The 14,236-nt window shown below is 37.6% G+C and overlaps 1 protein-coding gene across 4 annotated transcripts in view; it reads left to right on the forward strand.

Moving 5' to 3' along the window:
• Nucleotides 1–14,236, forward strand: part of ATP8A2 (ATPase phospholipid transporting 8A2) — a 759,627-nt gene that overhangs the window by 202,913 nt on the left and 542,478 nt on the right. For all 4 annotated transcript variants that reach the window (XM_066258319.1, XM_066258318.1, XM_066258317.1 and 1 more), the window contains exons 8-11: nucleotides 962–1,031; nucleotides 2,825–2,952; nucleotides 4,157–4,268; nucleotides 10,430–10,595. In XM_066258319.1, the coding sequence (XP_066114416.1) occupies nucleotides 962–1,031; nucleotides 2,825–2,952; nucleotides 4,157–4,268; nucleotides 10,430–10,595 (476 nt within the window). The remainder of the gene's footprint in view (nucleotides 1–961; nucleotides 1,032–2,824; nucleotides 2,953–4,156; nucleotides 4,269–10,429; nucleotides 10,596–14,236) is intronic.

Genomic DNA, 14,236 nt, shown 5'->3' on the forward strand with positions numbered 1-14,236 from the left:
AGCCACAGACAGTGATGCCTATACCTGAAGATTGGTAGTAGCAGTGTCATCTACTCTGCTTAATTTAATTATTTGAGTTTTCTGTCCTTAACATTAGGTGTGTTGATGAAAAAGTTGCCTGTTGACAGAGTAAAAGGTTCAGGGCAGTTAAGGCTTGCCAGAGCTATGCAACTTCCCTGAACTTTAATTGATTTCCAAACCTCTCTTGCTGTAATTTTCTTCAGAAGATGAGTTTCTACTGGCTCTGTCTGGAGAGGCTCTTTTGGTCAGGAGGAGTGGGCCAGCTCTCAGACTTCAGGTGTCACCCATATCCATTGGTTGGGTCTTAGCTGGAAAGTCATATGTTTGCTCTAAACTCCCCCTCCCTTCTCATTTACCCTGAGGTATTTCTGTTACTCAAGGTCAAGCAGCCACTGTGTGGAGCCCATAAGGGCAGATCATTTGTGTTGGTGCTTAAGCCCCAAAGATCAGTGTCTGTCTTTCTACTCAGTTACTACTACTAAAGTGTTTGTGTACACAGTTGACCTGTAAACAACACAAGTTTAAAGTGTGTAGGTCCACTTATATGCAGATTTTTTTCAATAACTACCTATTCTGTTTTCCACCTGTGATTGGGAGTCTGCAGAGGGCCGGCTGTGTGCACTGACTATGGCCATTTTATATAGGGGACTTGAGCACCCACAGTTTTGGAATGCAGGGTCCTAACCAATTGCCTGTGGATACCAAGGAAAGACTTGGGGTCATCAAGTTTTTGGGGAGTTGAAAGTTAAGCTTGAATTTTCGACTGAGCAGGGGAGGTGGTTGTCAGTATCCCTAATTCCTCAGGTTGTTCAAGGGTCAACCTAACACTTTGTTGAGGGCTAGTGAGCAGACATAGTTTCCATAGTAGAGTCTTTATGAGCTGTGAATTTGTGGAGGGGACCTTACTAAATTTTGGCTTTTTCTCTCTTTCTTTCCTTAGTGAACCTCAGGCAATGTGTTATGTCGAGACAGCTAATCTAGACGGGGAGACGAATCTTAAATTACGGCAGGTAAAGTTATCTTTTGTGACTTGTGTTGTTCCGGAGGCCCAGTCTGTAGATCTGGTCCCCACTTGCACTGGTCGGTGCTTTTTCCAGAGGAAAAAACTGTTCTGCCACAAAAGGTTATGCCATAATCCTAATGGAAGCCATGGAGAGAACATGCCTTTTGTTATAAAGGGAACTCCTTGAGCACGTAAAAGAGCTGAAAAAGTGGGCGTAATTCAGGTATGGGTCAGGAAGGATGTCCTGCCTGAACTTCGTTCTCACTGTGCTCTCTGCCTCTTAGCCCTGCAGGTGAGTCGCATGGTGGAAAGTGCAGCAGCTGCAGGGAGAGATGAAGTTAGACACACAGTGGGCACCTTCCTTTCCATTGTTTTTTTTTTCTTTTTTTTTTTTTTTAGATTCTAATTTTAGAGAGTGGTATAGTAGATACAAAATTTCCATTCTTTAAATAAAGCTATTCTTACCATATTTTAAAATTCTACAATAAAGAATAGTTTTTAATATAATAAACATTTGAACCATTTGACACTTCAACTTTATGCTGCACAAAGTTGAATTTGATAATCCTGTCCACATGTCTTTCTTTTCTACCTCAAATATTTGATTTAGACGTCTTTTTTTTTTTTCTGTTTAAGGAGTAACAGTTATTGGCTTAAAGGGGTACTTTATTCCAGTATTTTTCAACCACTGGTCCACGGTCTGGTCTGCCAGAAATATTGTGCCAGTCTGTGAAAGAGTTAACCACCTTGATGTTATATGAAGATTATAGACCTAAAGATCTTAGTTGAATTCGCTTATGCTCAGGGTGATTTCTCCCTTAGCCAGCCCCAAAGTAATTCTCCCATTTTCATCGGTTTGGTCCCCAAGTGTAAAAAGGTTGAAAACCACTGCTTTATTCTGTTTTTGTGACCAGTATAGCTAGTAAATATGCTTTTTTAAAAAGAAAATTTTTACTTAGCAATAATCATGCCTTGGATAAACTTCATTGGCTACGTACTGCCACTGCGCAAAGCTATGCTTTTCTGTAAGGTGTTTGAGGATGTGAAATGTTACTAAACATGAATGCTCCAAGCACAGTGATGGAATCTTTTTTTTTTTTTTAAATAAGCCAGCTTTAATTTTTAAAGTATTATTAATACATTTACAATTAATTTTGTACATAGAGGTAATGTAACCATGAATGACCTATACAAACTGGGGCAAATCACTTAACCTCTCTAAGCCTCAACTGTTCCACATAAAGAATTAGTCCTTCCAAAACTTGCAATCTACAGAGTTTGTAGTAGGGAGGTATTGATCTATTTTTAATATGTCAGAAAGCCTTTAAGAACCTTGTATTTAACCACAATAAAGATTCACAAGCCCAATATCTAATACATAAAAAGCACTCAATAATTAATGAATTAGGGAATGAACAAGATGAGAATGAATAAAAAGGAATCTGAATAAATGAAAAAAATAGAATATATTCAGTCTTCACTTACATCAAAGCTATAGTCTACTGGTTATATTTTGCTGATATGTGATGGCCAATTAATATATCATTCTGACTATGAGTGATGGAATCTTAACTTTCTGCTTCATTGAATTCTTTTGAAACTGTTGTGTTAGGTTGCTGTCTGTAGAAAACGCTGCTTGTAAGGTTGATGTTGTGGACTGTTAGCCTGTTTTCTTAGTCTCCCTAAATTATTTCATTTTAGAGGACTCATCATTTCCTTTAGTTAACAGTGGGGATGTGGAATGTGGTCCCTAAACTTGGAAAACTGTAATCAATCTCCTTTTTTGATTTAACATTTTAGAGTTTGAACCACACTGCTGATATGCAAACAAGGGAGATATTGATGAAGTTGTCTGGAACTATAAAATGTGAAGGGCCCAACCGCCACCTTTATGACTTCACTGGAAACTTGAACTTAGACGGGGAGAGGTATTACTTTCTCTTTTCTTAGTGGTTATTATTTTTTTTAATGAAATTTAGAATTACTGGACGTTTGGAAAATATTAGTTTGTTTTCTGGAATAATTCAGAACACTGATATTTCTTCATGTTAAATTTGAATAAGAGAGAATGAGATTTTTTTGAAACACTGTTTCAATCAATTTAAATCATCACTTCAATTTAAGGAAAGAACTGATTTTTGTTAAGAAAAGGCAGCCAGAAGGTCTGAAAGGAAGTTTGCAGCACTGGCCTGTTCTCCCTCTGTGTGTTACCTGCCTGGGAGGAGAGATGGTTCTGGCTGTGTGAAATCATCCAGGGAAGCAGAAGGGAGGTGTCTGAGGTGCATGAAACCTAATATATGTATTATTTCTAGCATTCTTTTTTCTAGCGTTCTTTTAAGTAGCATTTATTTTTAGAAAGTTAAATGAAAGGAACAACAATTAAGTCTCCTTTAAAATATTCACTGCCCTATTGTCTATATTCTGTTGTCTTTGTGCTCTTGGCATTGTTGTATTGTTAGAGAGTCATTTTTTGTCATTATGTTGGGGTGCAGTTTCTACCTTCTGCCCATTTTTAATTTGCATACTTCTAATCAGTGCTTCCCACCTGCGTATTTTGAACAGACCCATAGAGAAGGACCTGATGGTGGGAATCAACCCAAAATAACCACAGCAACTACGTGTGATTGTTGACCTGACTTTTATTTACTGTGGGCGGAGCCATTCCTTAGGCTCCCGTTTTGCAATTCTAAATCATCACCCTGCCTTTTATCTAATCATTAAGTCATTCTTGACAAATATGATATTATAGCTTTATTTATTTATTTATTTCCTTAAAATAGGCTATAAAATAAACTGAATTTTTCAAATGGATAAATTTCTGGTTATGTTAGCAAAAAAAATTTTTTGATGTTGAGTTTCATAACAGGATTATAAGAGACACAATTTCCTCTAACATTTTATAGGAAAAACAGAAATAAATTTTTTTGTAGTGATGGATAAGAGAAACCCTTCTAGTGGGTATTTATTTATTTAGATTAAGCTAAAGGTAACCTTTATTGCCCCATTTTTCAGTGAAATAGTTCAAATTTAAGTAAAGGAAACATTTGATTTATTGTGGGTTTATGTTTAAGGGGAAAGCTTGTGCTCATTTGTAGACTCTCATTGAATATAAATGTTGTTTCTTGTTTTTAGCCCTGTTCCCCTTGGGCCCGACCAGATCTTATTAAGAGGTACACAGCTTAGGAATACTCAGTGGGTCTTTGGCATAGTTGTTTATACTGGACACGACACCAAACTCATGCAGGTAAAACATTTCAATGCTGAAAAACAATGCTGATGTTAGTCTTTTTTTTTTCTTCTTTTTTAAAAACACTTTTGTTCTGCTTTTATGGCATAGAGAGTAGAAATGCAGATCTTGCATTTTGGAAGCTGGAATTTGTCTGTGAACCTAAATTTGGAAAGGAAGTTTCTTTAGTTTGATTCATTAAGTAGTTTCTCATAGATTTCTGTTGTTATAGTAGATATTTGTTAACTCCTGCTTGAAATAGCAATGGTCTTATTTTCTGGATGTAGGGGAAAAGCAGTTTTAATATATTTCATCTTCTGGACTTAAGCAGGGACTTGTTCTTTCTTCATTTTTCTTACTACTTCTGCTCCTCATCTCCATTAATTAGAATATTACAGTAAATTGTCTTAGTTAACTGAATTCTAGACAATTTAAAATCAGTTATTTTTAAATTAATCTTAATTTTTTATATACCAAAATATATAATAAAAATGATTTTGCTCTTTCTCCATGTTAATATTTTTTAAAAATTATTAGTTATGAATTTGCAGCCCATTTTTATTTATTTATTTATTTTTTATTTTTTTAAATATAATTTTATTTTTTTAATGGGGTGACATCAATAAATCAGGATACATATATTCAAAGATAACAAGTCCAGGTTATCTTGTCGTTCAATTATGTTGCATACCCACCACCCAAAGTCAGATTGTCCTCTGTCACCTTCTATCTTGTTTTCTTTGTGCCCCTCCCCACCCCCTATCCCTCTCCCATCCCCCCCTCCCCCCCCGTAACCACCACACTCTTATCAATGTCACTTAGTTTCACTATTATGTCCCACCTACGTATGGAATAATACAGTTCCTGTTTTTTTCTGATTTACTTATTTCGCTTCGTATCATGTTATCAAGATCCCACCATTTTGCTGTAAATGTTCCGATGTCATCATTTCTTATGGCTGAGTAGTATTCCATAGTGTATATGTGCCACATCTTCTTTATCCAGTCATCTATTGATGGGCTTTTTGGTTTGCAGCCCACTTTTATATTATGACATATTTTGCTAGACTACTTTGAAATTCTGGATAACTCTGTGTCCCCATGTGTCATTTCCTATATATTTCTTTGGTATCACTTGGCATTTTATTTTACTAATGGTTGCTATTAATGAGGTTGGCTTTTCAATTTCTCTGCCCTTTTACATAATTTCTAAAGCACATATTTTACTGTATTTCTTAACTAAAAAATGTTTAGCGACCACTGTACACCATGTCTTGTGTCGGGCTATGTGGATACAGTAGTGAAATACCTTACCTTCTGGGAGCCGTATACACGGAAGAATAATAAGGAATTATGAAGTAGAGAGATAATTGTTGTAATGTGCATCATTACAAAGTCTACAGGTGTATATAGAAGTGTTGACCAACCCAGTGTTGGGAGTGTCCATTGGCTAGCTACTAAGAATGACACTAAGAAGCAGAGTTGGAAAAGGGAGGCTATTGTGTTGGTCTACACTTTGAGGTCAAATAATGTAGGAGTGAGTTAAATACTTGCTAGAACAGATGAAATAATGGACCCAATGTCTATACCAGCTGAGTAATGTAACTGAAACAGAGGGGGGATATGGGGAGGATAATAAGGGCTGAGAGACTCATTGCAGTTGATGAAGATTGTTGGAGTTGCTGAGTGATAGCTGATCAGTCTGTAGGGTTCTTGTCTTTGAGTTTCTAGTGTGGGGGGTTATAGAGTGGAGAGATCTGGAAGTGAACCATGGGAGTTGAGGGCTAAAAGTAGAGCTGTTGAAGGCCATTTGGTGTTGAGGAATGAAGGACTGAGAGACTGTGGTATTTGATGGCCCGGTGCTGTGACTTTGAAGGTCAGATCATGGCAAGGCTGGAGTAGAGGTGGATGCCACAGCCAATTGCTCAAGTACCTAGGGCATGAAGGAGGGGTGACTGAGAGGTGAGTAGACTTGCTAAGGGAAGAAGCAGAAGGTATTGTCGCCAAATGGCATGAATTTTACAAATGGGTTTTTAATATGGCATTAGAGGAATAAAGTGTCAGGAGTATTACCAGGTCCCATGTACACATTCAGTAATATTGTCTGGATTCTGAGGGATATGAGTCTTTCCTGGAGCACCCTTCACTTGACAAGCCTTCCAGGAAAAAGTGTCTGTGGCTGGGTAAGGTAAGGAGGCAGAGAACAGCTTCTGAAGGAGGGCAAGGACATAGAGAAGTATTGGTCCTGGAGTGGGGGGCCCCAGCTGTGGTGCAATGGTTACAGAGGCAGTGGGCATGGGAATGGTGCAGGGGGCGTCTGTGGCTGTTCAGAAGGGAATAGTTGGTGAATGCTACAAGGCAGGTTTGGATGAAGATTGTGCAGTATATCTGGCATGTGCCTGATCCATCCTTCCTGGAGGTCCTCAACCACTTACCAAGGCTGGTTAGAAAGTGCAAGTTTGGTTAAGAGTAGCCTGTGTGCAGAAAGTATCTTGATAAATAGAGTTCTGCTGCCTACTACATGTTTTCCAACTTCCTGTGTCCAATGTCAGTATCCAGTCTGACACGGCTGGAGCTCCACTTATGCAGATCACTTCTGCCTTCTATGACATGAGAAGCATATCACAAAGAGTTAGGTCAAATTTGGTCAGGGCCCCAAGTCTAGTTTCTAGATTGTGCGTGTCACAAATTTAGCCATTCAAGATCCCTGGTACACTGGTTGTTTTCTTAGGGTGTAACACTGTTTCTCTAGATCATATATTGGTAATACAGCTTTGTAGCTGAGGTAATATGGGATAATTAAGTTACCCTTAAAATGATCCCATCATCTCTTCGGTGAGCAAGGAATGCACTAAGTTATCTTGTGCATCTTTATCCCATGGGTGTGGTAGGCACTTTCCTTTGCACCTAGATATGTTAAAGCTCTATTACATGTTGACTGCTTGAGTGCAGAACAATGGAAAGCCCCAGAAGTGTCTGTGTGAGTCGCTGTGCCTTCAGGGCTAAAACAGCAAGTAAACCTGCAGAGCCTTGCAGGGAGTGTAATATAACACACGCAGCTGGAAGCCACCCTGTTGGGAAGTAACATTTTTTGTCTGTACTTGTGCTACTTGACCACAGAGAGGAAAAATGATTGCTTTAAGGCTCTTCTGCTTTTTGTTTTTCTTTTTCAAACTCTCACTTCAATACCTTCTATTCTTCAGAGTTCCCTTGCTTCATGTTTAGTGTAGTTACAGGTAGAAATATTTCAGTGTCTACTGTTTGTATTGGTTGACTGAATGGGAAAGAGAGGTATTATCACAGTAATTACAGCAAATGCTTAATGCCCATGTATTTTTCTAAGCAATTGGCATATATTAACTCATTTATTCCTCACAAGGGCTCTGTGAGGAAGATGCTGTTATTTTCATTTTAATAGATGAGGACACTGAGGCAGAGAATCTAAGTATGTTACCAAAAACGCACACCCAGTAAGAGAGAAAGCTGGGATTCAGGAGCTCAGCAGTCTGGCTCCTGAGTCCATGTTCTAATTAGTACTCTACTGACTGCTTTCTTAGGAGGAAATGAAATGTGTAAAATCCAGGTCAGATACAAGCTTTTACAGAATCTGACATTTTGCCCTGTTTCTATTAAGAACTCCATTACTCAGGAGTTGCAGTGCTTTCTAAGAATTTTACAGAACTTATACTGCTAGTCAGAATTTCACATTATAAGCTCATCCTTATAAGTCGCCGTGGTCAGCAGACAGGAATGAATCGGCACAGCTTGGTTCTCCACTCCACAAAGCACATGTGTTTTGAGCTCTTGTGTTGCATGAGAGAGAACTTTCTCCAATCTTGTTAACTGGCCAGGATTTAACTACAAAAAAAAGATCAGAAGTTCATAAGCTTAGGAGTCATAAAAATGATGTTTATTGTAAACTGTTTTTCTGTCTATGCCTCTAGTGATTGTTTATTAAACATTAAAAGATCCTCTTCAAACAATTGGGATAGGCAGTTTTGGAACTGGTCTCTTGGCTCCTAACCTGAGACCAGAGGTGTTGTATCATCGTCATCGACCTTTAGATGGCATGGATTTTTATTTAGATTTTAGAGGAATTTTTAAAAAGTCTATAAAGAGAAAATAATTTTTTTTTAAAAATTAAGTGAGAGTCAGAAGGCAGAGAGACAGACTCCTGCATGCACCTCGACTGGGATCTACACAGCAAGCCCCTACCAGGTGATAAGAGCAAATAATTTAAAGAACTAAAATGAAAGGGAGAAAAGAGTATATAAAGGAAAATGCTGTTGTGCAGTTAAGATACTGAATGGACTTAGGTTTTCAAAATTGCCAGTATGACACTTTCCTAACTCCCTACACCAACAGAAAACCATGGCCATTAGTGTAGCATTTCTGGGCTTGGCAATAGAATTCAGATCATTTCAGAGATGTTGTGTGTGTTTTTCAATGGAACTGAGGAATTACCTTCTATCTTGGTTTTATTTTCAAATTGTGACTTGATTTGTATTCTTTTTGGAAGTTTTTTCATCTTAATTCCATTAATGTTCAGATAAATTGAGACTAGTGGAGAGCACTGACTTAGGTTTGGCAACAGGCACCATTTTTATGTCCCAATAGTACCTTATCAGCTTTCACATCACCAGATCTTTGCAAATCAGTGTTGCCTCTAAAAAGATAGGCTCATTGCTCAGGAAAGGAGACCTGCAGACAGAAGCTCCTGCGCCATCTCCCTGTCCACTTCCAGTTTTCTGATTTAATCTAGGCTCTGCTCACCTCCAGGAATGGGTTATTACCATTTATTGAATTATTGTATTAGTCTTCTACTGCTGCCATAGCAAATTTCACAATTTTAAGCTTACAGACACAAAGTTGTTACGTTACAGTTGTATGTGTTGGAAGTAAAATATCAGGTGGGTGTCTGCAGGGCAGCATCCCCTCCATACAACACTTGGGGAAACTCTAGAGAAGAGCCTTTCTTGCCTTTCCCAGTCTTCCAGAGGCTGCCCCGATTCCTTGGATCATGACCATCTTCCTTCATCTTCAAAGCCAATAATGTTGCATCTCTGTGACCATTCTTCTACGGGCACATCTTCTGATCAAGGACCCCTGTGATTAAATCAAGTCCACTCGGATAATCTAAAATAATCTAAGTCAAGGTCCTTAATTTCATTATGCCCACAAAGTCTCTTTTACCATATAAAATAACATATTTATAGAGTCCAAGTATTAGGTTATAGATATGATTATGGGGAGGGGTCATTATTCTTCCCACTACAGTTAGTAGTTAGTAGTCATTTTTAATAAAATGACTTCAGGCTCACAAATGTCTAGTGTAAACTATTCTATTGGATTTTCCACTGTTGAGAGGATATAGTCCCAAATTTTCTGCCTTCTGTGCTTTAATGAATATTTCTAAACTCACTTCCCAACACTGGCCTTTGTTCTAGTGGGGCTGGTTCCCCACCAGCAGTGAGAAAACCAGCCCTGCATGTTTACAGATGTTAGGTTGTCTTTCTGCGTTTGTTTTACCTTCATGTTTGTGTTTTATGATTCGGGACTCCATTCAGGTTTCTTCTGGCCACTAGAGCTTGCCTGACCTTTCCTGCTTGTTTCTTGTTCAGTTTTTTTAATGAATTGTCTATTTATTTTGATACCTATTGATATTCTGTTTTGCATTATTGATGTATATGTGTTTGTATGTCTTTTTTCTCAATTAAATGTGTACTTTCAAAATCTGTTTTTGTATGTTAATTGTAGAGCTATGTTATTACTTTGAAGATTCTCTCTAGATTTTTTATGGTAGAGAATCTTTAAGTTTCTCTTGAATTAGAAACATCCTGATTTCTTTTAATATTGACTTAAATGATTTAGGACCTGTTGATTTCCAAGATAATGCAAGTAGCTAATTTTATGCTAAAATGGAACCAGGAGAAGCACAGGTTGAATCAAGTCGAGTTAAAATGTGTTCTTTAAAATAGAATATGTCTTCCTTAATCTTTATTTAAAACTAGCTGCTGATTCAGAAGTATGGTACACTTTGTAATTTTATTGGTTATTTGGCAAAAATATAGTCTTTTACTTTTTATTTGTTTAATTTGAATGACTTACCTCCTTTTCTCCCCACCCCTTTTCCTCGAGTCTGTTCTGTGACCCTTATTCATTATAAATCCTGTTGTACAGAATTCTACCAAAGCTCCTCTCAAGAGATCAAATGTTGAGAAAGTGACAAATGTGCAGATCCTGGTATTATTTTGCATACTCTTGGTCATGGCCTTGGTGAGCTCAGCAGGAGCCCTGTACTGGAATGGGTCTCAAGGTGGAAAAAACTGGTACATCAAGAAGATGGGTAAGTGTTGGGGTGAGTTGCTTGTTGAAGTAGGACAAAACATTTTTGGAAAGTCCTTCTAGGCACAGTTTAAGTGTGGTGGCCATGCCATCCTTCTCTGCCCTTTGGCCACTCTGAATAATGCCACCCTTTCAAGGAGAATTGAAAGATTAGGAGTCATGTGATGAAGTGAAGATGGCACATTTAAGGATTGTTTTATATTGAAATGATTACATTTAACTATATTTTTTGAATTATTTTCTTATTAGTTGCTTTAGAGATTGCAGTGTATGTCTTAATTCACGAGCACATACTTCAGATAAATACCAATTTAATTGCAGTACAACATAGAAAATTTCTTTTAATACAGATCCGTCTCCTCCTCTGCTTTATGCTACTTTTGTCATATATCAATTGCATCTATCTATCTATCTATTACAGTAGTGTTGTAATCATTGATTTATATAATCTTATGCCTTTTAAATAAGCAAAAGGCAAAAGAAGTAAACTTATAGAGTTTTTTTTATATTAACCTACTTCATTTCTTCCTGTGGATTTGAGTCACCAGCTTATGTCATTTCTTTGCTTCAGTAGTTTCATTCTCTCCTCACTCCTTTGTGCTCTCATCTCTATTATGTCTGTATAAAATTTTATAATGAATTTTTTGCAATTTTAAAAAATTCCAAAACAAAGGATAAAATTATGTAATTATGTTGTGTTTTATAAGTACCTATATAATTACCTCTACTGCTACTCTTTGTTTCTTTATGTGGGTTTAATTACTATGTCATTACCTTTTATCTTGGAGAATTTTCTTTAGTATTTGTTATAAAGCAGTTTAGGTAGTAGCACATTTTTTTCAGGTTTTTTTTCCCCTGGAAGTTCTTAATTTCTTTGTTAGAAGGGAAGTTTTGCTGATAGAGAATTCTTGTAGGATTCCTGGTTGATATTCTTTTCCTTTCAGTACTTTGAATATGCCATCCCACTGCTTTCTGGCCTCTATTGCACTAATGGGGAGTTAGCTGTGAATCTCACTGACTTTTCTCTTGTATGTGAGTCATTTTTCTATCAGTGCTTTTAAAATTATCTTTGGTTTTCAGTAATTTTGAGTTTAGTTTCTGAAGTTTCTTGAGATTTTTGGATATGTATATTAATATTTTTCATCAAATTTGGAAAGTTTTCAACTATTATTTATTTAAATGAAACTGTGGTTTAAATGTAGTGTTTGGGACCAGCCCATTCTGCCTCTCTGCTTCTCCTACCAATCTCACTGTGGCTTCTTCTTTAAATCCCTAGTTGTAGGAGTACCATTCAGCTAGATTTTAAATGGTTCTGAATGATGGTTGTTCTGTAGGTTAGTTGAAATTTTGGTGTGGTTGGAGGATTTGAGTACCGTCTTTACCTATGTTGCCATCTTGACCAGAAAATGTATTTTTAATACCTCTGATCCTCGAACAATTTAGTGATTAGGGCTAAAAAAATCCATATGTAACTTTTGACACCGCTAAAACTCAGTTTTCCCTCATATCAATAAGTGATTGGTTCTAGGACCTGCCACAGATACCAAAATCCATGAGAGCTTAAGTCCCTACATAAAATGGCATGGATCGATGCATACAAATGGCCTTCCACATTCACAGGCTCTCAACTGTGGATCAAAGACAGTGTAGGTATTTGTTGAAAAAAATCTGCATAAGTGGACCTACACATTTCAAACTCATACTGGTCAAGGGTCAACTGTACATTCACAGAATTGTACAGCCCTCACCCCTACCTAAATTTACAACATTTTTGTCACCTCAGAAAGAAACCCTGTCCTCATTAGTAGTCAGTTCTCTCCTTGTTTTTATTTTTAAGTCTGGACTTCTAGGGTTCAACACAGTTTAGTGTTCAGTGATTGGACACAGGTTATGCTTAAACCCCTTCGTTGTTTGATCTCTGCATGGCTTTTAATGTTTGGGGAATTTAATGTCTGACCCACATTCAGTCACTAGTTCTTAGCTCACAATTACCCTCTTTGGTTCCTCCTGAGCGTGTGCAGCCTTGTGCAAGGACATGAATTTCTAGACCTCCGGAGTTGAGAGTGATCTAAACAAGGTTTCCTTAGCTATCTTTTCCATGGATTTCCCTGTTTAATTTATAGCTAATCTGCTGCCTTGTTTGTTTCTACAGGTATAGTGAGATATTTGTCTTCCCTTATTATTAGCCACTGGAAACTATTGTTTTTGACAATTCCTTGAGCTTGGCTGTTCATACTCTGCTTCAAATAATGTCAACTCCCTCAGGCTGTTCCTGTCCTGTACACCTGCTTCACTCTCTGGTAGCAGCCTGAACCACCCTGGGATAGAGTCCTCATGACTTACCCCAATCGCCCACCTAGAACAGATTTAATGCAACATAGATGCTGGGGAGAGGGGAACCTGCTTTTGGATTAAATATCAAAGGCTTCCATTTACCAAAATTAAGTAGATTTTCTTGGATACATACCTTTGAATTTTTTATATACTCTATTTTTTTATTATTAAGTGAGAGATGGGGAGGCAGAGATAGACTCCCCTATGCACCCCAACCGGGATCCACCTGACAAGCACCCTACCAAGTGATGCTCTGTTTGGGCTGCTGCTCTGTTGCTCAGCAACTGAGCTATTTTAGCACCTGAGGCAAGGCCATGAAGCCATCCTCACCTCCCGGGGCCCACTTTGCTCATTTGAGCCATGGCTACAGGAGGGGAAGAGAGAGAGAGAGAGAAAGAGAGAGAGGGGGGAGAGAGAGAAGAGAGGAGAGAGAGGAGAGAGAGGAGAGGGGTGGAGAAGCAGATGGTCACTTCTCCAGTGTGCCCTGACTGAGAATCGAACCTGGAACTTCTACACGCTATGCTAATGCTCTACTGCTGAGCTAACTGGCCAGGGCCTTTACATACTCTTGTTATTGGTTTCCAAGAACTTTAAATGCTTGTTTTTGACACTTTTGTCCAGTTTCATTGTTCATTTTTTGGGAAAGAGATTTGCCAACCTCCTTATACAGCAATTTCAGAAAATAAATAAAACTTAATGATGAAATTCTTTTAAATGATAAACTTGAATTTAAAAATTTTAGAATTTTTTGGGAGGGATTATTGTTATTCCTGTCTTTCAATATATTTTAGTTAAACTGATCAAAACACTTTTTTCCTTTTCTTTAAATCTCATGTAGAAAACCTTCACACTTTGAACTTCTAGGAAAACTCTTGTTGCCATTTCACAAATGTGGGAAATGTGACTAGGACTTCAGTTGTAGGTTGGATTCAAATCTCTTGATTTGGCTGTTAAAATTTGGATTAATGTTTTGTGTCTAACTTCAGATGTGAAGTTTGATACTTTGCATATATGTATACTTTATTAATAAAAACATGATTTGAGTAAATAAACAACATTGACACTATCTTGGTATACATGCTTAAAGGAAACTGGTGGTTAAATTGCTCCAATAATGTCAGACTCCAGTACTAACTGCATGATTTACAGTGGAATAATGGTCTTTTTGTCCCACCCAAATGCTTTCTGTCTCATTATTCTGATGGTAAAATCTGAGTAGCTCTGGCCTTCACATTTATACTGCCACCGTTGGAGTTTTGACTTAGTTCAAAGAACTTTGACCTTTTGATGTGCACAGAATTTGTACCT

This window comes from Saccopteryx bilineata, chromosome 2 (genome assembly GCF_036850765.1).
Source record: "Saccopteryx bilineata isolate mSacBil1 chromosome 2, mSacBil1_pri_phased_curated, whole genome shotgun sequence".
NCBI classification, from domain to species: Eukaryota; Metazoa; Chordata; class Mammalia; order Chiroptera; family Emballonuridae; genus Saccopteryx; species Saccopteryx bilineata.